The sequence below is a fragment of the Dermacentor andersoni genome, chromosome 1, assembly GCF_023375885.2.
Source record: "Dermacentor andersoni chromosome 1, qqDerAnde1_hic_scaffold, whole genome shotgun sequence".
Taxonomy (NCBI): Eukaryota; Metazoa; Arthropoda; class Arachnida; order Ixodida; family Ixodidae; genus Dermacentor; species Dermacentor andersoni.
The window spans coordinates 286,024,453-286,049,976 of record NC_092814.1 but is presented as its reverse complement, the minus strand read 5'-3'; the positions used below and the strand labels follow the sequence as shown (position 1 = coordinate 286,049,976).

The following is a 25,524-nucleotide window of genomic DNA, read 5'->3' as shown; positions in this document are numbered from 1 at the left end:
TTCCTGGTCATCATGACTAGATGTAGGAGCGTAGACCTGTACAACCTTCATTTTGTACCTCTTATTAAGTTTCACAACAAGACATGCCACCCTCTCGTTAATGCTATAGAATTCCTGTATGTTACCAGCTATTTCCTTATTAATCAGGAATCCGACTCCTAGTTCTCGTCTCTCCGCTAAGCCCCGGTAACACAGTACATGCCCGCTTTTTAGCACTGTATATGCTTCTTTTGTCCTCCTAACCTCACTGAGCCCTATTATATCCCATTTACTACCCTCTAATTCCTCCAATAACACTGCTAGACTCGCCTCACTAGATAGCGTTCTAACGTTAAACGTTGCCAGGTTCAGATTCCAATGGTGGCCTGTCCGGAGCCAGGTATTCTTAGGTAAATAGTCCTAGTTAATTAATCAATTTCTGAAATATTATAATTAGATGCAAAGTGTAAATGAGAAGATTGTAGAGCGACATGAAAAACTCGCGATACAGCTTTCTGTTCCTCAATACGTGCTACATGAAAGTGTTTTTTCGAGCGTGATAGAAGCCCGCAAATGCACACAAAATTGCCGCGCGACTGGCCGCTCCAGTCACGTTACGTGTATTATCGGGCTTCTTTCACGCTTGGAAAAACACTTTTTTGCAGCACGTATTGAGCAACAGAAAGCTGTATCGGTAGTTTTTTGTCACTCTGCAATTTTCTTATTGACACTTTTCATCTAATTATAATATTCGATAAGTTCATTAATTAATTAAGAATAATTGTCTAAATAGGCGTAATGAAAACAATAATTTGAGTATCTGCAAGCGACGACAAATAACCTTACCTTGGTTCTGACCAGCTACGTGACATTCGAATATTTTCAAACGCTGGCTAAAGTTAGCTGGAGCACCCTGTATATCACGAGAAGGTGCATTGGATTTATTCCTACTATTTTAAAAGTGCACCGATCGGCTTGCTGACCTCTACAACTCCTGTTGAGTAGCATCTATTAGTACTAACTGAATAATTAATTACCCGATTGACCTGCGGACAGCTACAGCTGCTGATTATAGCAACTTTAGTACTAATAAACTCATGGTTTAATTACATGACTAAAAAATTAAAATTAGAGGGTCACTGCGCTGATGAAATATTTAATTTGTATATCTAATACGGGGGTCACGCGGCGCATTTCTGATTGTGATCAAGCCCGATCGGGATCGAAATTCTCAGTCGCGATTGGTTCCTTTGCACAAGCTGCGCGAGGGAGCCAATCGCATTGAGCCACAGAAAGCTGTATCGCGAGTTTTTCATGTCGCTCTACAATTTTCTCATTGACACTTTTCATCATGTTATCTCGGAGTTCGATTGCTACTTTTGTTTTGCAAATCAAGCCGCTACTTCCGGCGTTGTCTCGGCAGAATTTTTGAAGGTAACAAAAAAGGTGGAAGAGGAGAAGTGAGCTTTCTATCGTTTGCGTAATACTTACCGGTCCGTTTCTCATTTATTTTTCTCAACTGCGAATCAACATTTTTTTTGTACACGTACCAAATACCCCTTCTGGCTACCCATATATACTGCATTTGATAAGTATTTTCGCGAATATCTTGCTGTAAGCAAAACACGGAAGGACGCCGAGCCAGTGGATCACTGTACTGCTGCAGTTGTATATTTATTATTTTTGGCCAGCCTACATCGTGCAATCATTTCATTAAGCTCTAGTCCAGATTAGTCGTCTGGTTTTAGACACAACACCGCAGGCAAGTCTGAGCAAAAGCGCAGATGCCTTGTGCTATCGCGTAGTTCTCTTACAACCCCCTGCGTTTCCTTTTGGCAGCGTTTCTCTTTCTTTTAGGTTTGAGTGCCATTTTATGATTTTCCAAATAGTGATTTCCCTCATTTATCCAGACAACTAGGTGTTAGTATTCTGAAACCGATTGCATTTTGTTTGCAGTAGTGTTTATTCGCGCGAAATATGTTATGAGAAACACGAGGTTAAAGCATCAGTGCAAAATGATGCAATCACACATTAGTTAGGCAGTAGCGTAACGCGTTACAGTAGTAAAAGTCGGGCGTCGGTAGTTGTTCCTGTATTTTAACGGGGGTGCCACCAGATGTTGACCGATAATTTCAATCGCTGTTGCTCTGACTCGCAAGATATGCGACCTACTTTATGGGCACTGCTGATGCCCCACATCAAATGGATCAATAGATCCAAACAGATCGACGCTCCGCCAAGACCGGGGACTCAGGTAGATGCCGACAGCGACGACTCGAGACTAAGAACAGCTAAAAAAGAAAGGTTATATATATATATATATATATATATATATATATATCAATGACCACTTCGGGTGTTGATGTCAGTAAATGACCTATGGACGACTTTTTTCTGCTTTACATAGGCCTACCAGACGCGCCTTCTCAAAGCCTCAGCAATAACGATGCTATTCGCTTCACAGGGCCCTCAAACGCGAGCATCACGACATTGAGTAACCAGAACCCTGTACAAGGTGCACGTTAGAACGCCACTCTTCCCGTCTTCCATGCAAACGTTGAGCGAGTTTTCAGTCTGGCTGCTGGTGTCTCTGCAGGAAAACGTGAGACTATGAAAAAAAAAACAAATGAAATGAAATTCTGTGTTTTCACGTGCGAATACCAGGATATGATTGTGAGGCGCGCCGTAGATTGGCTCCCTGGATTGCTTTTACCATCTGGAGTTATTTAACGGCGCTTAAATCTTAGTACACGCACGCTTTTCTTTTTTCTTTGTACTTTTTTTTTTCTTAATCGAGCCCGCAACCTCGTGCTTAACAGCGGAACGCCATAGCCGCTAAGCCACCGCGGCGGGTTGAGAGATCACGGACGAGAATTTCGAAAAGCGCTTTTGAAAGAAAATAAAAAACGTGCAAGGGGCTGCAAATGACACATGAGACAGCCAAGCGAGACCGTTCTGTTTAATGCGTTTGTGTAATGGTAACAAATGTTACGGCCAAAGTAACATACAAGTAATCAATGACATTTTAGTCATTGTCAGGCAAGAAAGTGAGACAAGCTCTCCTAAGGAATCATTTCGCAGTCTATTCCTTCTTGCGCGATCCTCAGCTTGCACTCGAGTTTATTTGCTATCCTCAGAATGGTCTGCTCCAAAATTCCATAATTCTAGATTACGCCCCGAAGGACGTGTTTTGTTCCCCTGGTCTCCGAGCCGAGGAGTGACGTGGTCGCATGCTCGCAGGCCATCGATGGTGCCAGCGGCCGCGTGCGCTTCTTCGTGGACGGTGCCGATGCGGTGATGCCGTCGTGGATGACGTACGTGCAGTGCGCCCGCCACGAGCAGGAGCAGAATCTGGACATGCTGCTGCTCCTTCACGAAGGCAGCCTCTACTACAGGGTCACAAAGGTGAGGCTACAGCGGCCAGGCTGCGCCGCGCGGATGCAAAGTGCACCGCCTTGCTAGCGAGGCAGCTGAGAAGGAAAATAGACCATCGGTTGGTTAGTTGGTTGATATCCTGTGAGAGACGCCGTAGTAGAAGTTTCCGGATTAATTGTGGCGTTCGTTGTGCTAAAATCGATCGTGTGCTGCGATAGTCTGCGGTGATAACGACGGGCTCAGATTGTGTGTGTGCGCTCCCTTTTTCTGAATCTCTTTACCTTCCCTGTTCCCCAGTGCAAAGTAGCACACGGGATTTGCCCTTCTAGTTAACCTCCATATTTCCCCCATTTGCTTTGTTTCTCTCGACCATTCTAAGAGTTCTAACGATTACTTAAATCCGAGTACGAGGGGGGGGGGGGGTTGGTATTCTGTGAGAGTACCTAGTGGACATGTCCATTTCGTCTGCTACTGAAGTGCTGATTGGCTCTGGTGGGCTGCGCGTGCACAGCAACCACGCGCCACAGCCAATCATCACTTCAGCAGCAGACGAAATGGACATGTCCACTAGGTAGAAACGCAGAGAGTGATGCTAAAAGGGGTCCCCTGATTAGCGTTCTGCTTAGGTTACATTGCGCAAACATACTTTGCGCCTAAAAAGCTAGAAAGCTGGCTTTCAGAAGTGCAAGCATTGTGATATCTTAATGTATTACTGAGTTACAGAGTTCGAAACGTCATAAATTAGTTTTCTTGCTTTTTTTTTTTACATATTAATATACGTTATGAAAAAAATCTGGCGGACCGAGTAAACAAAAAATCTGCCTAATATATTAACTAGACGCCGAGACTTTCTTTCAAATGCGAGAAATCTAAGCAGAAATCAGTGCAATGGAATCCAAGCAAATCAATTTCTCCGTTCCCATGTATATTTAGATGGAAGCTCTCATAGCCAATATTACGCTTAAGAAGAAAATTCTGGAATTTACCGTGAATTTGGGCTTATAACCCGCACCAAAATTTCAAAAAATATGTGACAGTGAAGTGGGGGCGCGGATTATATGCGAGTTTTCTTCGTGAATAGGATAGGATAGTGGGTGACAGCGCAGACGGAGAAGCCCTCGCATCCGCAACGGCGACGGAGCCGATACTCATGACGGTGGTTTGGCTCACCGCTGTATCGCGTAGGGCTTCGCGCAGACTGAGCGATTGCCGCGGGAACGAGTGACGTATGTTTGCCGGCAACGCGTGCGCTATTCGCTAACTACTGAACGCAAAATGGCGACCCTTAAAGCGGAACAGAATGGGCGACCATAAAAAAGGGGAGAAGGGATCTTCGACACGCAGGGGTGAGGAGGACGTGGGATCCCTAACCGATAACGAAACTAAATGGCGGAGAACCTTGCTTTGAAGTGTGGCTTCACGGCAGCGCGCGCCGCGCTGCCGTGAAGCCTTACTCCGTTTGCGTCAACGCCCGGCGTGTGAATCCAGCTCTGTCAGCAGCGCCGAAGAATGGGGAACAGAGCCACTGGTCGAAGATACGACGTAGACGACTCGTGCATCCGCGAATAGAGACTTTTTTTGCAAAGATTTGAACAGTGTTGTATGCAGTTACTCCCGCGGAATATACGCGGGGATATATATATATATATATATATATATATATATATATATATATATATATATATATATATATATATATATATATTCTTTCCGGACTGTTGTAATTAGGGGTGCGGATTATACGCTGTTGTGGGTTGTGGGTTATACGCGCAAGAATACGGTACCTTTTGTGTACACTCTCCGACCATAATTTACCACCAAAGCGCCTGAAGCAGCTGTGCAAGTCGAATTATGCATTTGTTGCCCTGCTGAACATGGGGGTCGCTGCTCCGAATCCCTGCAGCTGATTCTGATAGCGGCGGAATGCAGAAACAGTGCATTAAGTGAAGGTTAAAAAAAAAAACCGGAAGGGTCACATTTAACTCTCAGCCTTCTTTTAAACGCTGAATACATATATATATGGCATCCCTCATATATGCGGCATCCCTGATAACCCACTGGCCATCTCAGGAAATCTGAGATTCATTACTTTAAATAAATTTTATTTGAAAGAAATTTAGCGAAAGCCAAACTTGGCGCAGAACCATATTTGCACTAATATAACGCGAGTTTCTTTCTTCTTTAAAATTTCCAGCCTCAGAACGCGCCTCGTCTCATATTCACGTTTGTGACTTTGATATAACGTGCTTTTTTGCTTTATTTTCCTTTTCTTGCGCTTCAGAATGCAGCGAGCTAAGCCACCCGGCACCACCGGGATCACTATGCCGCGTACGCAGCCCTTCTGCGCGTGCTGCCTTTGTGTATTTCGCGCCGTCTTATCTCTGTTGACTTACGACGCAGTTAGGGCCGCATCAATGTCATTACGGCATATTAATCACAACCTCGAGCATGACAATCGGTCCTGTTGTGCGAGCGCGTCAAACATGCAGTCTATACAAGTCGCGCGATGGATCACAGCGCAATGCGTGACAAGCTTCGCAGTCTTCGATTGTATACCGCGAGCACTACTGATGTGCTGTCTGCCAAATGGCCTAGGTGACATGGAGGACTACGCCGTTCTCGCCAACAGTGACAAAGACCTCAGCAAGTGACAAGGGGGAAGTTGTACATCCACTCCATCTTTCTCTTTAATGATGAAGCGGCATCCCGCAGTAATTATGAAGTAAGCACCATGTACGAATTCGCTTTTTTTTTTAGCGTCGTTTACTGTTTCTTTGCGCCATCACTTCAAGAAGGTTTAGGTAAGGGGCTCCTGTCCGACAACATGGGAAAGGAGAGATCGTTTTTCTCGTCAGTCGCTGCCTTGAGCGGGATGAAAATTCAACGTTTAAAAGAAAGAAGTTACTGTCTACTAACTCTAGGAAGTGTATATTCTATTTCGGCCATCAATATTTAAAAAAGGGAATGTTGAACACTGAAAAATTTAGAACAACTAACTATCAAAGTTACAACACTAGCTCAGCGATAAAAAAAACGTTATAAAGTTCGTTAAACTTCATTTAATAATGCATCTAAACCGGACAAAATTGATAGATTATACACCCCTGTGAAAGTTATTACTAATTTTTGAATATAACTCTTGGATAACGCATAAGCAGTGTCACAAACTCCCGTAAGCTGTACCTTATTACACCAAGTTTGTCGGCATTAGATGCTCTAACGGATGTAGTTGACAGAACTACGATATCTATTTTAGGTGCAGAGTTACAAATTTGTAAACTTCGTTGTTCTATTTTTTTGTACCAATGTGCGAAATTTTTTCTTAAATCATGAAGGGTCCTAAATCAAGATTCCGAAAGAATTCAACTTCCTCATTGAAATGCATCAAATTTCATTAAAATCGGTCACAGGGTTATCTCAGAAAAACATTTCTTCGTTTTGCATGTATTGAATAGGCGGCATGAAAGATGAGCCCGAGCTAAAGATTTCTCTTAATATTGTTACGGAAGGATGAAAGAAGACAGAGGAAGAAGAAGATCGCGAGACGCTGGCTGCTGCGTATTACTGGTGGTCAGCCATCTTATCTACTCTGACTCATCCTGTATATATATTGTAAATACAGTCTTTATATACTCCCAACATCCCCGTAACATATTGATGGGAGGTGCGGGGTACCATGGCTGGAAACGGAGCTCCGCAGTGGACGTCGCATCACCGTCCGCACCACGAATGACGGTGAGCACGCGGTATCAACGTCGATGCCGCCTCCAACGTCACCGTCGCCACCGACGCCGCTGTCGCCTTCGGTTGTGGTTGTGCAACCCAAGGATCCTGGAACTTTCTGCGGGACCGATGGCGCCGACGTTGAAGAGTGGGTGGTCATGTACAAACGCGTGAGGGGAATCAACAGATGGGACCCTACGCTTATGCTAGCTAACCTGTTGTTCTACCTACGAGGCACGGCAAAGGTGGGGTACGAAAACCACGAAGAAGGGAAGTTGACAGAGTTTGGCCAACCAGCCGACCGTAAAATTGCCGCAAAGCCGGAACTAGCCTCCCGTGCCCAATCCCCCACGGAGTCCTATGTCTCGTACATCCAGGCCGTGCTGGCACTTTGTCGTAAAGCCGATCGCGACATGACAAAAGCTGAGAAGGTCGGGCACGTGCTTAAGGGCATTGCTGCAACGACGCCTTTAATCTGATCATGTGCAAAAGCTGTAATACAGTTAATGCCATCATTAAAGAGTGCCGACAATTCGAGCAGGCAAAAAGCAGACGCGTCTTACAACCATTCGCCATACTTCCCAATACTGCCGCAACGTCGACGTGTGAAGATCAACCCGCACAGCAGCATGCGTCGCCATCAGAGGACGTGGTGAGAATCGTTCGACGTAACTGGATGTGATGGCGCCCGCAGCTTTCTGTTGGCGTAGCCCTGATGCTACCACTTTTCCTAGTACAAGCCATCGTTCGCCAGGAACATTAAAACATTGGATTACATTCTGTCTGTGCTGTCGGCAATCCCAGAGCTAAGGAACGCCCTTCTATTTTCGCTCCACCCCCGACGCTTCTCTCCGCGTTATCGCAACCCGACTGAGTGGAGAACTGCGGACGACCAGCCGATATGTTTCACCTGTTGCCGCATTGGTCACGTCGCCCGATACTGTCGCAACTCGTGGCCCTCAACACCTAGCACGCCGACCAACCTGAGCCGTTTTAATGGAAAGACCCGCAATGTTTCGCCCACCGCCGAGTCTAACAGTGCCGACAACTCTGCTAGGAACACGTGCTACAGTCGCTCACCATCGCCGCGCGGACACCAGTCTCGCTCACCGCAAACACGTCGCCCATCTTCCCGTTCGCCACAGCCACGTCGCCTTTAGTCCTCTGTGGCTTTTGGCGGCATCCTTTCGGAAAACTAAGAAATGCAGCCCTCGGAGGTGGTGCTGCATTGCCTACTACTGCAGCAAATCCTCTGCCTGTGCCCGCAAGGAGAAGCGTAATTGAGGTTGAAACAGACGGCGTACCTGTCCAAGCACTCGTCAAGTCAACACTGAAGCCCATGTTTTTGTGATGAGTGCTAGCTTACGTAGACGTTTAAAGAATAGAAGGTCCTCACCCCAGCAGCTGCCCGAGTGCTTCGTGTGGCTGACGGCGGCGTGCTGTTTAGTCTTGGAATGTGTACTGCGCGCTTATATATAGCCGGCCGCCCTACTTCTGTTCTTTTTGCTGTAATCGACAACTGCCCTCACGACGTTGTCCTTGGATTGGACTTTTCCCACTCATTCTGCTCTCATCGATTGCGCGACCGGCGTTCTTCAGTTAGAACTGCCTCAACTCGCCGATGCTCCGAGCACGGCCCCACCGCACTTGTGCTCGCTTCACGATGTGCGTCTGTCACCCGAGGCAGTTACTTACGTCACTTTGACCGCTTAGCCACAGGTTCCTGACGGTAAATATGTGCTTCGCCCCATCATCGAGGTGCTTTTGAACCGAAACATTGATGTTCCGCGTACGCTGGTCACGGTTGCTAATAACGACATCGTTCTACCACTTATGAATTTTAGCCTGTGCCCTCAAGTGATTCCGGCCGGCATGTTCTTGGCCAGCATTTCTAGTGGTTCCAAATTTGACATTGAGAGTCTGAATGCCGAGAGTGGTTTATTAGCGCCAATTGCAGCTCACAGCTCTGGTTCCTTAACGGATGACGAAAATGATTGCACCTGACCTCATCTCGGCACAGGCCACGGACATACGTCTCCTACTTGAATCGTACAGTGACATCTTTGATTTCGGCGACAGGCCTTTAGGCCAAACATTTGTTGTTCACCCCCATATCGACACTAGAGACACGAATCCTATTCATCGGCGTCCCTATCGTCTATCGCATGCTGAACATCTAGTCATCCAATCAGAAGTGGACAAAATGCTCCGCAAAGGGGTCATCGAGCCATCAACTAGCCCTTGGACTTCGCCTGTCGTCCTTGTGAAAAAGAAAGATGGTACCTGGTGTGTTTGTATCGACTATCGCCACTTAAACAAGATCCCGCGAAAAGAAGTCTACAGACTACCACGCATCGATGACGCCTTAGACTGCTTGTACGGAGCTAAATACTTCTCGTTGTAAGGATTGGGAGGTCAATCCCATCGCTCGTAATCAGTTGTCAAGATTGGAGTCGGGCATGAATTAGATGGTAGCTGGCCCATGCCGTCGTCCAACTTATCCACGCTGAGGACGTTGTTGAAGGGAAGGACTCCTGCTCATCGAGAACGAGGAATATGGGTTTATTTACAGTATCTACATAAGGACGTTGCAGTTCATCAGTCTAGCATGACTGCGAGAGAAAGTACACTGAGCAGCTGCACAATAGCGGTTTATAAACACTCGGTCCTCCCTCGATCCCAAGGTGAGGCAAACGTTCGACCAGTCGTCGTAGACGGGTTGTCTCTCTGCGGGAGGGACACGCACACACTCACGCACGCACTTCCGCACAGGTTCACGGCCCCCACCGACGGCAGATGGTCTTCGCAGAGCTCGGGGCTTACGTCAGGAAAGGCGCATTTTATTCCCCGAGCTGACCCCCGCAGCGCGGCCGCCAGTTGTCCATTGTCTTGCGTCTTGAACGGCGCGTGGGAAGGGGGCTCCGACTACGTTCCCTCAGGCACTCGCGGCAGACAAGGTCGGCGGTGGCGTGTTCAGTCATAAAGCCTGGTTCGTTGAACTCATCTCGGCTCCCGCGACGGAGAGGCGAGGACGCGGCATTGTCCTCCGCACACAGTAGATTTAGTGACGCCGTTTGGCTTCAACGTGCATCGTGCATCGTGCTTCAACGTGCATCAACGTGCATGCAACTTTCCAAGAAAAGTTGACGCCGCTGTCGCAACTGGCTGGCAAAACTTGCACCTCAGCGGGCCGTTCTTAACATCGTCCATCGATCTTCGATCGGGCTACTGGCAGATTTCAGTTGATGAAATGGACCGCGAGAAGACGGCCTTCATCACGCCGGATGGCTTATATCAGTTCAATATCATGCCCTTTGGCCTATGCAATGCTCCTCCGACATTTGAACGTATGATGGACTCTCTTCTGCGAGGTACAAGGAGACCACCTGTCTTTGTTACCTTGACGAGGTTATTGTTTTTTCTCCCACGTTCGGCAGCCACATTCTCCGACTCACTGCCATTCTTGCGGTCTTCCGGAAAGCCAGCCTCCAACTGAACTCCACGAAGTGTCAATTCGGGCGCCGTCAGATTACCGTGTTGGGACACCTCGTTGAACGATCCGGTGTTCAACCAGATCCGGAAAAAGTTCGCGCCGTACGCAGTTTCCCTGTGCCACGTTCAGCTTCTGACGTACGCTGCTTCACCGGCAGCACCAACGGCATGTGCCGCATGTTCGTGCTGTATGACGGCATCCTCTACCACAGCAATATCAACCCTGACGGCCCTGAGTTGTTCCTTGTCCTTCCTCGTCATCTGTGATCCGTCGTTCTCGAACAACTTCACGAAGCACCGACGGCGGGACACCTTGTAGTTTTGCGTACATACGACCGCGTACGACGCCGGTTCTGGCCGGGTCTCTACCGCTCTGTGCGCCGTTATGTCGCAACCTGCGAATTGTGTCAGCGCCGGAAGAAACCTCCCCTGGCACCTGTCCGACGACTCCATCCAATTGAAGCTCCCTCTCAACCGTTTTTTCGCGTAAGCCTTGTCCTGCTTGGCCCTTTTCCGACGACGACTAGTGGGAATAAGTGGATCGCCGTCGGTAGTGATTACGCCACACGCTACGCGATAACAAAGGCGTTGTCGACTAGTTGCGCAACCGACGTCGCCGAGTTTCTCCTTCATGACGTTATTCTCCACCATGGTGCACCTCGACAGTTACTTACAGACCGTGGCCGCTCGTTCTTGTCTCGAGTTGTCGACGACCTCCTCCGCTCTTGTGTCCCTGAGCACAAACTGTCCACCGCCTACCACCCACAAACGAACGGTCTTACAGAACGTCTCAACCGAACAATCACATAGATGCTGTCGATGCACGTCTCCAACGATCACCGCGACTGAGACGCCAAGCTGGCCTACGCGACGTTCGCGTATAACTCGTCCCGACATGACACCGCAGGATATTGACCCTTTTAACTTTTGTATGGTCGCGACCCCACATTGCCGTTTGACACCATCATCCCTTCTGTGCCACATGTTGCAACTGAGTACGTTCGTGAAGTCATCAATCGCGCTCACATGGCATGTCAAGTCACCCTATCTCGTTTATTAGCCTCACAGCATATGCAAAAAGAGCGTTATGACCGGTGCCATCGCGATGTTAAGTTCACGCCAGGTGCTTGGGTGGTCCTTTCGTCACCATGTCGTCGGGTTGGTCTCTCCCAGAAGCTTCTCTCTCGCTACACAGGGTCGTATGAAGTCCTACGGCAAGTTAACGACGTAAATTACGATGTTTCGCCGCTACAGTTTGATGCATCCTCAAGTCCGATGCCTGTTGACGTCGTGCACGTTTCGTGGCTGAAGCCATACTTCGCTCGCAATTCTTCGCCTACCATGCGCCGAGACGGCGCTGCACCGCCCGGGGGGTCCTGCTGCGTATTGTTGGTGGTCAGCCTTCTTATCTACTCTGACTCATCCTGTACATATATTGTAAAAACAGTCTTTATATACTCCCTACATCCCCGTAACAATATTTTATTATATATTTCTTTCCTTTTCTTAGACACCCAAAGTATCCCCTCGTATTATATTCAGAGTTGGTTTATTTACGTGCAAACAGCGTATATTGCATCCTTGCACCTTGCTGCCTGGCTGTTTAGCGTGTCTCGTCGGCGGAGCACTCGCAAACCCATCGCAACTTCCTTATCATAGGCTATCAAAATGCGTTGCTCGGCTAGTTGGTTCATACTAATAATTGAATACTGGTAAACGCATGCAGTTTCAAGACGGGACAAGAGAAAGGCACCGTGCTCCGTGTGTCGGTGTCTCCTCTTGTCCCGTCTTGAAACTGCACTTACCAATATCCATTTGCTCTAATCGTGCATGCTTTTATACCAGTCAGAAAAGTAACTTGCTGGAAGCTCTGATTTGCCCAACCGCCTCGCAGGCCATTCACCCGGACGAAGAGCTCCTGGTGTGGTACGACGGAGAGCTGCCTCACTACATGGGCATTCCGGATGCCTTGCTGCCCTCGGACACTCCGGTAAAGGAGAAGCCTCAAGGTTGTACAGATGTTTATCCTATTTCTTCTCTATCAAAGTTGAAGAAAGCAGTTGTGCGCTGACGACCACACAGATTTCGAGTTGACGAAAACAGGGTTGACGCAAACACAAAGCACAGCCAAACTAGCGCTATTCCGTTCAATGAATGCACTCGGCATAAGCTCCCCTCGTAATGCTCCGATCACCCATTTTCGTTGCCTCAGACACATCGACTTCCTTGTAGTTTTTATCTGCACCCATAGAAGAACGCTGTTTCCGAGCAATCACTTTCACGTAAATCACTTTCAAATTACGATATACTGCCTAAGCCGCCAAGCAGAACACCCGTAGCTCCAGTGATCGGTCGTGCCAGACGTCACGTCACGCAAGATGGATAGTATCAGTGGTCGACAGAAGATTCGGCCAGAGCATGTGGCACTGTTGCCTCAACCAACAAACGAACAAAAACAAAAAAGAAGCCTATAGAACGCCTTTTTTTAAGCCGCCACTCGAGAAGTTTTTGTATGATCACCCGAGCTATGAAAGCGTGCGTTTTGTGCCACTGACAGGATCCGTTCTTTTTTTTGTTTGTTTATGCGTTTTGGTAGTGGTTTCAAAGTTTTTATTTAAAACTTCAAATACTGTCCTTCGGACCTTGGTTAGTCTCGCATAAATCAGGAAGTTTAGCCTGGATCCATGATATAGAAGAGGAGGAAATTAAAGTTGGAACCGCGAACCTTCGCCATGAGATCATCCCGGTCAGACCTGAAGAAAGGTGGCTTCATAACTATCTATAAGGTTTTAAGTATTTAAAGCGAAGCTTTGCGATCCTCGCCGGGTTTCGTGACCGTAGGCGTTGCGGCCTGGCTGTTCCATTGCCGAATAGGCCAACCAATCACAGCGGAGCATGCGCGCTGCGCGCGCCGCTAGGTTCCTTGCAGCACCACCAGAAGACGCTCGTCTCCGCGCGTCAGTAAGTCCCCTCTATAAAACTAAAGGTAGCGACATACTTTTATCTTGCCACCCCAGCTGCTGCCAGGAGCCTAAGATGAGGCAGGAGAAAAGGTCTGCGTTTCCAATTTGGTTGAGCACCGTCACGTGGTAGTTTTCTCGCGCTTTTCTCTATTTCTTCTTCTTTTCCGCGTCTCGGCGCAATCACGAACTGATCTGCGAACAAACTGCACCACAATATTTGGAGCTTCTGTATTCCCCGTAGTTCGAACGCGGTGACAGACCTCGATGTCTACACTTTCAAGGGGCATCTTAATAGCCTTCGCTATCTTTTTTGTGATCTCCATGACATTCTCATCTTGCGTCTTCGGAACACCTTTCACTTCAACGTTGTGACACCGCATATGCTGTCCATTTTGTAGAAGTTTCACTTCATGCTCTTGAACTTGAGCATGCAAAGCATCTCGTTCCTTTTCTAGTTTTACTGCGGATGCTCTTAGCTCTCCATTTTCCAATTCAACGCGATTCACGGACGTTTTCATTTCTTCATAACTCTCGTTTATGAAGCCTAGGCTGTTCGTTATCTCGCGGATGTCCTTTCTTATGTCCCTTTTGAGATTTTCCCGTAGTTCGCGGAACCCTTGTTTAAATTCTCGTTTCAGTTCCTCAAAACGTTTAACAAGTTCCTTTGACATTACCACTGGGCAAAGGGGAAAATAAGCTTGCAGCTCGGATGACACAATGACAACAGTACACAAGAGCAAGTACAAGCGATAGTTGGTATGCAGCAGCAGTCACGGCAAACAAACAAAAAAAAAAAGCTCCCAGGCTAGTAGGGCAAAATTTCACCAACCTGAGAATGTACAGCAAAGCGCTTAGGAAAGCGTGCGATCGCCGTGACTGCTGCTGCCAAGTAAGGCGTCGATGCGTTCTTCGCCGGCTTTTCTGCTCTCCGCCAGGAATCCACGCAGGCGCGTACACTATGCCAGGAAACGCACTTGAAGTACCGTGGCAATAAAACGCAGACCACATTGCTTCTCTGTCATCTGTGTTGCTGATGAAGCCAGCATCTGGGAATTCATTTTAAGTGCATGTACCTTGCAACATCACCGGAGCTAAAATTCGTAAATTGCAATAGGTTCCGTAAAGTAATTAACTAGAGTAGTAATTAACTTAATTGTTTATTAGCTGAATATGTGTTTTCGTTTCTCATGCAAGTAATGTCAGGCACTCTGTATAATCCACCTCGACATAGAATTACGTTAGCTGCAGCAGCCAGCGTTTAAAAATTCAATAGAGCTCAAAGACGACCACCCCACATAGCAGTGTCTTTTGTGGGCTCATGCGAATCGTGCCATGGTTATGGTACCACTGGCTACCTAATAAAGAAAGCAAGTATCTTTTTTTAGTGTTCTTGTTTACTGTCATATAAGCCTGCTTGTCCATATATTTATGCACGTATTTATTTATTTTTTAATATTTATTTCTTTTGGGAAATGTGTTTTAATTGAGGGCCACACAGAATAGATCTGTCAGTATTGAATTTTGTTATGGTGTCAAGCTGCGGACAGTGTGTACTTCGCAATACTTTTTAAGAAGTTTCCGATGTTCTCAAGCTAGAAATGGTTGTACATTTACACAGATATTTGGTTACAAATGTACACTTTACCTAGAAAAATAGTTTTTGTCTGCATTAGTTTTGCACTGTTGATTTCGTGGAGGACCGTTGATTTTGCTGTATTAAGCCAATTGAAAACTGGCATAACGCTTCTGCTAGCAGCTTTACAATATGGTTTATTACTGGCTATCAAAGAGCATGCTTTTGACCCCAGGCCTGCAATGCAAAAGCGCCTGTATTTAAATTTGATCCGCACCTCAAGGACTGTATCAACGTGACATCACAAACAATGCTATGTGACACAACACAACTGAGCAGTATTTTATGAAAAGTACAGTTTTAAACACTGCTAAATACACATTGGGGGCCTAATGGGCTTTTAACATTTTTTCAGTGTTGTTTTTCCGGAGTCCCCCACTACAGCGTGCCTCATAATCAGATCGTGATTTTGGCACGTAAAACCCCATAATTTTTAAATCTTTTCAGTGTTTACACTCAATACAGCTAGAGCAATATTTGATTGGGCTTTCAATGTTGAGACTTGTAGCGGCGCGACTATCGCCTCCAATACCGGCGAAGAAGAAGAGGGCCCGTGTGCAGGTAGCGCGAGAGTAGGACACGCTAGCGTGCTCGACGCGAACGGCCGTGTAGTTGGCCGCTCCCGAGATCCCGCTGCACCATGGCTGGCTGGCCTAAATAAACCGTGGCCACGGCGGCTACTTTTCTGCGCTGCCTCCCACAAATTGCTGACACCAGACGTGGTGAGCCCAGTCATGCCAGCGCCAACCCACAAACTCAACACATCTGCAACAATGCTTCAATTTACTTTCAATATCGACACACGACACTTTTTAACAACGCTCCAATGGGCTTTCAATATTAAAATACATGGTTTCAGCAATACACCAATGATCTTCAAATTGAAATGTCTCAATGGTGTTTCGACAAAATGTCGAGGGCCAATTATCAACACTTGTCAACTTTCTGAATGATGTTTCAACAATAGCGCAATTTGCTTTCACTGCCATTTGTTGACGTTGAGTAATAACATTTCAGTAACCTTTCAACAATTCTTAAGGGATATTCTCGGTGCTCGTTAATTTTTTTTTTCCTGATTGCGCCATCGTCAACAAGTGTATGGAGTGCGAAAGCTGTGTGCTGTAAATATCATGCTAAAAACGTAACACGTGTTATTATTGCAGAACTGAGAGTGCGTAGCTTTGTCAGTCAATGCTTTTGTTAGGTGCTGCTAATATATTTCACAGGAAGAACCAATTAACTCGTTTTACACTCGCGTGGCAGCGCAAAAGACATACATATATAAGGTGCTCATCGACGGAAACCATTTCTGCGTGTATTTCTCGTCCTTACAAACGCTTTGTTTATAAATGAAATGCAGGTTTCACTGTGATGTTTGCATTTGAGAGCCAGCGGAACCAGTTTGTCATAAATGCATAGAACCACTTTCAGTGTATGCAGAGATGACAGCGTCATGACGACACGACCAGAATAGTTTAGATGCTCCGCGTTGATCGCGCGCTTCACGTTCGGTCATCGCGGTGCCAACATGATTAAATTATGAAGTAGCACAAGCTCGACACATGACAGCTGACCGGGTAATGCAAGTAAACAGGCACCCTCTTCGAGCAGGGCAAACACATCCGAGTTGTTGAATCGGCAGCTACATAGTGCTGCACATATGCAACCACATCGTCTGTCGCGTGTGCCGATGAAACCTTGACTACATCGCAGCCCTTTCACGCCGGAAAAGTGTGTTGACATAACTAAATCAAGAGCTTTACCAATACAATAGCAATAACCCTGCTAAGTGGCTTGATCTGTGCAAGTGCTTTGGCCTGCAGGTACATTAGCGGTGGACGGACAACATAACACTCAAATAAAGCTCTGGCAGGTATAGGAACATCATGTACATTACGTATACATTATTGGCGAGACAAAAATCTGACTTTTGTGCTTGTACTTGACACTAAAACGAATTTGACTGCGAAACTAGCCTCAAAAGCCTTATAACTGGAAGCAGGCAGCCAACCTGAGGCGGCAAAACAGATGCGGAATTACTCTGCAGAAAAAGCGCAAAACATCGCTTCTACCAGTTTCATAACATTCCGTCATTGCTCCTAGCACAGTGCACAATAAACAAGCCTAAAACAATTTTTGATGTCTCACCTTGCATAAATCTATGGGCGAAGCCGCACGCCTCGGAGCGAACGAGCAAACTGCGAGGGCGAGCGACGAGGGAAAGCGCTAGCGGCGAAGAAACCAGGAGAAGGAGAGGCCGGGCAAGGAAGAATGTCGCTGCCTTTAGTATTATTCAGGGGGCTTACGCATCCGCGGGGGAGTTGGCGCTGTTCGTGCGGGGGAAACGAAAAAAGAACCAAAAAGCTCGCCTTCGCGCATCCGCGGCTGCACGGTAATGAGGAAGTAAATTCTTCTTGCAGCTAGAAGGGATTCGAATTGCGCTGCAGACGTATGCGCATGCTGCCTCAGAAACCATGATGGGTTCAAGGCGTCCGTTATGCTCGCTAGTAGTAACTACGCTTAAAAAACAACTCGGTATAATTTGTGTGCGCTTGTGTGTGTGTGTGTGTGTTCTATGCCGCTTCTTTCAGTGTTTTTTATTGTTCTTTTTCTATGCCGTAAGGCACGGCCTCCTCAAAATAAGAAAGAAAAAGAAAAGGTGCCTTCCTCGAGGATTTGTATCACTTGTTGAGCCGGATGGTCTTAAGCGATATTTCCACCTTGACGTCGTGCGGTGCCACGGTTCATTCGGGATGCGGGCAGTCTGTACATTGGCTCTGACTACTGAATTCCACTGGAAGTGATAGGACCGAAACAACCCACACAAAATAGGACACCAAGTCACTGTCCAAACGTGCTTACCATGTGATGTTTCCATTTCTGACAGACGGCAGCAGCGGCTCTCGCTCGTGTGTCAACGGGAGCGGCAGCAGCATCTACGGCTCGTCTACGGCGTCTAGTGGCGGCTCAGGCCGGCTGAAGTGTGTGGTGTGTAGGCGGGGCTTCAACTCACGAAGCAACCTGCGTTCGCACATGCGCACACACACGCTGGAGAAGCCCTTCGCCTGCAAGTTCTGCGGCCGCTCGTTCAGCCAGTCCTCGACGCTTAGGAACCATCTGCGGCTGCACACCGGTGAGCATGCGCGTTGCGACCAACTTATTCAATCGTGGAAACACACAAGAACTAAACGCAGAGAAGTTAAGTAAAACGGTGCCCGGTTGATTGCCCTGTGCACATGAGAAAGGGGAAATATAGGTAGAAAAAGAGAGATATTAAGTGAAGAGGCAATCAGTAAGAACGTACTCGCAGAGGCTTGTTGACTAACAGACACAGGTGGTCACCCCGAGCAGTCGCCTTCAGAAATCACTATTGTAGCATCGTGTATGAAAGAGTGCTTAGGCCATGGTCCCATAAACTTCTGCTGAAAGATCGGTTCGTCATTTAAGCGGCTGAAACTATAGCTCGCACAGCACATGGTTGAGCGTCGAAGGATGGGTTGTGGCGCACTAAAGGTGCAATTGCTTCATCATCAAGAATCGCTTGCGGCACTGTTGGCGATTCCGACGAGGAATGAATAATAACTCGTAAATAATACAATAAAACTGTTTGGTGACGGGAAAACCCGGGTGGCAGGCGAACTCCCAAGTAAGCGTCATGTAAATAAGGCGAGAGCTGGTAAAACTTGACGGACTCCATTGCGACAGTTTTATGGGGCGAGGAAATCAGCAAATAATCATGCAGCATCCGTTACGACAGCAGTGTAGACACACCCAGAATTGTTAATGAGCCTAGAGCACAGCTTCACTGTTATTACCGGCAATTCTGCAGTGGCTGAACAATAAACAGACGTCCTTTATGGATCACTTGCTGGTGAGCGTACCTTATTTGATACACTAGATGACCGCGACAACTACGACGTAGGGCAAACTGCAGAGCATTGATATGAACCCTATAAAACCAGAAAGATAAGCACCGAAAAGAAAAGAAAGAACGGAACGAGAAAAAGCATTTTCAGTCCTACGCCAATGCCTAATTTCTGTAATAAATCACATAATAATGGTATTACATTGAACGCATCAACACATACGCTTTATATTCTACTGAACGATATGTTTCTGTAGACAATACATCCTGTAAGAAGGCCATACATGCGTAGAAGTGATTATTCGGCGTATAGACGCTTCACAGTGCCGATGCATTGGTGCTGCTATCTTTGAACAAGGGACTGCGCCTTCTGAATTCCCCTTTCCGATAGCAGACAACGTGCTGAGTGAATGCAGAAAACCGCTGTTCCTGGTTTCTGGGTGAGTTATTCGCCAGCGATGTGGCGCTTTCAACCAAACGCACAAACGGAAAAAGAGAATGGGCACTTCATAGCAATTTCTTTTATATTGGTAGAAATGAACACGCGTTCACATATGAACCATAACAATTTAACTTCTTTCTTTCTGCGAATTGACGTCGCATTGCTAAACTGTAACGAAAGTTCAAGCAGTATCCATACAGAGTCCAACTTCACGTATGAAGTCTATTTTTATGGAGGAACAAAAGATGAAGTGCCAGCAGAAAAGCTGGAGAAAACACGGTCGCCTCTATCTTTTCGACTACCCAGCTTTACGCCAATACTTCAGGCAGAGTTACTGGCTATCATTCAAGCTCTACGAAAACTTCTGTCATCTATTTATTCAGCCGAAATCATAACCTACTCCTTATCCATTTGTTCTGCTCTATCATTGCCAAATTCACCTACCATCCTCAGAAAATTTTATTAATATACCCCTCAAAATTTACGCATCATCCGTTTGGTATGGGTACCAGGACACACGGGACTCACTTTAGACAAGTCAACAGACACACTAGCGGCAGCATCGTCTAACTGCCCAGTACTGAATATGGTAAAACACTTGGCATGCATCACGGCTGTAAGATTTAAAAAAGGTTGTTTCCAAGAAGAAAATGCCAAATCATGCATACTAAAGGGACACTATAGGCAAGTGTTAGGCCAAGCTAAAGGGATAGACTAGTGCTCGAGAATCTCTGAGGCGTCAATATTAACATGAACAGAGCCTTAATAATCGAGAAGTTGAGGTAAATGCAGGAGATGATTAGAGACTCCCTCGGGTCATTCAAGTACTTCGCCGATGGCGAAAGCGCTCTTCAGTTAAATTTTGTCACTATTGCTCAACCACTGGTTGCAAAGAAACATCCTTGTATTATAAGACGACATAAAATGCTACTTTTCTAGTTCTATTTAATTTTTTAAGAAACAGAACTCATTGAAATTACCTTTGACAACGATGCGGGCGGTCGAAAAGTTTCGTTTTCGCTCGACTTTGCGCCGCCCACGTTTTCGCGTTTCAGTAGTTTCGTTAACACGTAGTGCTGCGTTGGTTTTGCTGGCTCGCGAAACTCGCACAAATTGCAAGTAGGAGAGAATTCAACTTCCATGTGATGTCGCTGGATGCCCAAAAGGTCTACGCCACTTTACTTAAATGCAGCTGCAGCGGCGAATGCACCGCTTTGTCCTGGCTCGGTACCGCCATCTGTCGGGCGCCGTCTTACTCACCGACGGCAGCAAAGGTTGGTGATGACGTATGCCACGTCACCACTGCCGCACTTAAGTGGCGGGAAATTTGAATTTCAGCAAAAGTATTCGGACCCTTCAGATGCAATTTTCTCGTAAACTAAGTCTTTTTTCTTGGCCCAAAACAAGCGTTGCGAAGTTTCTGGAGTGGTATTTAAACAGTCAACGTGGAATTAGTATTTGCCTTAGACTGATTTTCAGCACCTTAGATTCCATTGGCCCATAAGATGGTATTCAACAAGGAAATTTGAAGTTTCCTTCACGAGAATGCATTGCCGAATACCAACGATTATTTTTTATTCCCATAAGCCTGGTTTGGCACCTCACCCTCAATGTTTTTATTGCAACGAACCTGAAACTATGGAACAGTTTTTTATGGAGCGTTGTAGGTTTGACATGCACAGACAACGACTTCAGGAAGTCCCCTTCGCCAATTTGGAATTGTCAATACGCTTCCTCTGATACTGTCTCTTGGGGCGTTGGCACTAGGACACTGCAATAGGAATGTATGTGATGCCATGTTTAATTTTGTAAGTACAACAAAGAGACTGCCATGCTAATTTTATCGTTTTACTTTCCTCAATATGGACACAAAAATATTAACTTCAAATTTTGAATTAATATAGTCTGAAAGTTGAATTAACGATTTGTATTCATTTAATATCATTCTTAAGTTAAAAATACTATTTAAGTGTTCATCCCTTTTTACCTGCTGCCACCCAATTCATGGCCGATCCCCCGTAGTGGGTTGAGTCATATCCGTAGGCACCAAACCAAACAGTCGCCTATTTCAATGAGCAAAGCAGTCAGCCACTCAAAGTCGGCTGCTTGATTCGGTCTCTCTCCCTCTCTTAGACACCCACACACATACATACAAAAGTCGTGCCGTTAATGTAGTCAAAACAGAGTTCTTATACGAACTGATATATTCAAAATAAAGAGCATGAATAGCGAACCAACTCAAGGTCATCGAGTGTAAATTGAAGTTTAGTAAGCCAGATTCATTTGTAGAGAGACAGCATGTGCTGACCCTGACAGTTGCAATTCGTCTTTACGTCTCCACAGAAGGCTTTCTGGGCCGACATTTTTTCTTATGTTTGCAAACAAATTCTCTTAATGCATTTAGCGAACATTACATTCCGCCACTTGAACATGCCGGCTCTCCCAACTGTGTTGTGGCGTACCAGAAAGAGTGCACTAGGCCCTGTGTATTTGCCCCATGAACGGAAGACGTCAGCTCATTCTCTCATTCCCGTCAGCTCATTCATCGGCAGTCACCCGCATACTGAAAAAATATTTCCGGGACCTTGGCCTTGCAGACCACCAATTGAGTTGCAGAGCAGTTTATACACTATTTGCATTTCCGCACACTACGAGGTTTCACTCGAGGCCGTGAAAGCTCACTAAAAGACAATATATTCACACCTTTCAGTTCACATCGTCACGACTGTCCAATAACCCTCTTTCTGTTCCCTAAATTTCCTTTATCCCGACGGAAAGTAGTGGACTAGAGGAGTCGACCTCATGCTGACCTTTGCTATTCCTAAATAAAATTATCTCTATTAGCTAGAGTGTGTTCAGAACCTAGTTGGTAAGACATAATTTGGGAACTTAAACTGCGCTTGGGACGAGACACCGAAATAGAAGAAGACAGGACGAACGCAAATTAACAACTGGTTTATTGAAACCACACAATGCTGCCTCTTCGAACAACGCGTATGCGCAAGCCCAATCATAACTGCATGACCCATAGAACACTCCCTCACCAAGCCCCTGTCCCTGGCTAAGCCCCTGTAGTGGCTTAGCGGCGCCCGCCGTCAAAGGCATGGAAGCATGTAGGAAGTATAACGCGTGTGTTTCTGCTACCGCGGGCGTTCTTCTTCGCTTCAAATGCGTTGCTTTGAAACGTGGGAGAAAGGCTGAGGAGCCAGACCCATAGCGACATAATTTTCAAAGAATCACTTGCGCTCACCACCGCAGTTATTCGGCACTTTCACCTCGAAACCCGTTCAGAGTATGCCGGCCCTCGTCAAATCAGCTGTTGTGTACCTGAACGTCCGGTACGTATTTTCTTGCTAATTTTTGTTCCGCTATCTAGCAACTATATAGGATGAGACTAGACCTTTTGCGTGATAGCTATTTGTAGCGTGTTTGCTTAGTAAAAGGTTCTGCTGTGCGTCTTTCGTTGTGAAAGAAATAAATAGCATTATCTTGCACTCTAAACGCCGAAGTCATCGCCTTTCCTTGAGATATACGTGCACTATTTTGTAAGATTGGGTGATGCGACGTCCTTACGCTGTTCTCTTGAGTTCTCGCTGGTGTGTTGCGAGGCAGAAGGCATTGAGCTGAACGACAGCGTCGACTGGGACCATCTGCTATGGGCCGGCAAGGCCTCAAATATGGTCGGGGTCCCCAGCTCGCCAGTCCATTATTGGGTACAAGATGGGACGAATTTTTTTCACACGGAAAAGCACTCGCTGCGGACCCTGGATGCTTGAGCGCCTGCGCATGTTTGCAGGGGCGAAAGACATCATATTGTTTCCCAGAAGATGCCCCCAAACGCGACGAATCGCCGTCGGAAGGGCGGCTTGCTTGCCCTCACACGTTTGCAGGGCAAAAGGTTTCTTCATTTCCCTGAAACCACCCCGAAAGGCGACCAGTCGTCGTTAAAGTGGCTGTAGCGGGTTTTTGGGCACAATGCCGGTTAATCGCCCGACGCATTCATTTGCTACAGCATTGGCGCCTGTCTGCTCCTTGCTTAAGTGGCGAGCCGCGTGGTGGCTCGGTGCGTTACCTGACTGACATAACACAGACTAGACTGCTTCACACACTTCTTGAATTCCTTCATTCAACCTCGGCGTGCGTTTTCCACGCCGACTATGCGTGCATTTTCCAAAACCCCCGCAGCAGACGCCACCAAAGCGAGCCGACTAAAGCTACCGCTTGCCTATCACGTGAGAGCCTATTTCCCATCATTCAATTCCTTTAAACATTGTATGACTAGGCTTCAAAATTGTCACGTGACGCTCCCTCCTAGTATTTTCCTTCGTCCATGGTTTCGCATAGGATGAAGAGGGTGGCGGAAAATTCGGTGTTGATGTGATTTTTGCAGCACCTTGCAAGGCGTCGCGTTTGTGCCCCTTTTCTAACGTAGTTTTAAGCCAAGAGAGATGTATGTGGCATAATACACAGATGCACATATGTACCATGAAGAACAGAGGTGGTATACGAGTTTCCGCAGACCCGTCGAACGGTGTATGTGGGGCACACCGGAAGATGTATTAATAAGCGTTCAATGCAGCGCTCTAACTCATTAAAAGATGACAGCGGAAAGCACCTGCCAGTGCATTGTAGGTCATGTGTGTAGAAGTGCAAGCCGACTTTTGATAGCACGAAGGTGTTAGAGCGAGCAGAGGACCTAAGGCCTCGTGAAATCTTGGAAGCTTCTTTGATAGCAAGACATGGCCCAGATAGGTGCGCCACTGTATCATCAGGGTATCTTTTCAAGAAAGAACTTGATTTTTGGTGTAGATAGGGAGCTTGGAGAGGGAGTGTTGTACGGTCACGCGGTTATGATTGCGCTTGCGTATGCGCATTGTTAGAAGAGGCAGCCTTAATTTGTGCGGTTTTAGTAAACTAGTTGTTAGTCTAGGTTTGTCCTGTCTTCTACTTCGGTGTCTCGTCCGTAGTGCACTTTACGTTCCCAAACTCTCTCTATTGACGTTAAACGAAAGTGACTGCGGAAATATTGGTAGTTTTAGTGTAACTAATTTTTTTACACGCACATTAACTTTTGTGACAGTGATTAAATTTGTTTTAATAAAATTTACAGCGTAATTTACAACATGCACACAGTATCGGGCAAGTGCTTAGCACTGCAATACATTGAGATTGGGAATTTACACTGCTACCATTTTCGTTTCCAATAGGTGAGCGTCCGTACAAATGCCTGGTGTGCCAACGTGCCTACAGTCAGTTGGCGGGACTGCGTGCTCACCAGCGCAGTGCTCGGCACAGGCCTCAGAGTGGCGCTCCTCCTGGCAGGGAGTTTGGCGATGAGGGATGTGGTCGTGACGACGTCAGGTCCCGGAAAGGGCCGCTGCCCGAGTTGCCGACTCGGAAGGAACAGGCCCTGCCCTTGTGCCGACCCCAAGGACTCGCGACAGCGAACGCATTGCATAGCTCCCTGCTCTCTGTGTAGAGTTGCCTGCAGAAGCTCCTTGGTTCCAGTGTTAAACCGTGTGGGGACTCAATGACAATCTAGTGAGGAACCAAAAGCAGCAGTGAACACATGTGCAGGTCTGAAGACATTATCTGCGGGCTGCAGGGTGTCTTGCAGCTGCATACTAGAGCAAGGAAGAACTAAGTCGCTGGAAATGCGGCTGCTTCAGCGACTTGTGTGGGCCTGTAGACAAGGAAAAAAGAGCGCAATACCCTTTGGGCCATTCATGTTCAACTGTAGAAGAGGAGAAGTAAAAAAAAGGAATTTAGTTTGCGGGAATCAGTTTGCTTCGTCGCTCTTGTTGACCATAAATAAATAATGTATGGCTTGAAGCGTCAAGAGAATAAAATCAACGACTCAATGAATAAATGAATGAAAATTATTTATTCGTCATATTAGAACGGAAAGGAAAGGCAGGGACTTGACCACACGCATGTCCAATTTGCTACCCTGCGTTGGGGGAGAGGGGATAAAGCGGCGAAAAGAGAAAGAAAAGGGAAGGGAGAGCACACTAGTCGCGCGCACAATTGAAGGTGCACACTAAGTCTACAA

At 46.7% G+C, this 25,524-nt stretch overlaps 1 protein-coding gene across 1 annotated transcript in view; it reads left to right on the top strand.

The window, feature by feature from the left end:
• Nucleotides 1-25,323, top strand: part of LOC126547794 (uncharacterized) — a 100,686-nt gene extending 75,363 nt beyond the window's left edge. Inside the window, exons 4-7 of the mRNA XM_050195786.2 lie at nucleotides 3,220-3,384; nucleotides 12,464-12,578; nucleotides 18,053-18,298; nucleotides 24,680-25,323. Of these exons, the coding sequence (XP_050051743.2) occupies nucleotides 3,220-3,384; nucleotides 12,464-12,578; nucleotides 18,053-18,298; nucleotides 24,680-24,951 (798 nt within the window). The 3' untranslated portion in view covers nucleotides 24,952-25,323. The remainder of the gene's footprint in view (nucleotides 1-3,219; nucleotides 3,385-12,463; nucleotides 12,579-18,052; nucleotides 18,299-24,679) is intronic.
• The last annotated feature ends 201 nt before the right edge of the window (nucleotides 25,324-25,524 follow it).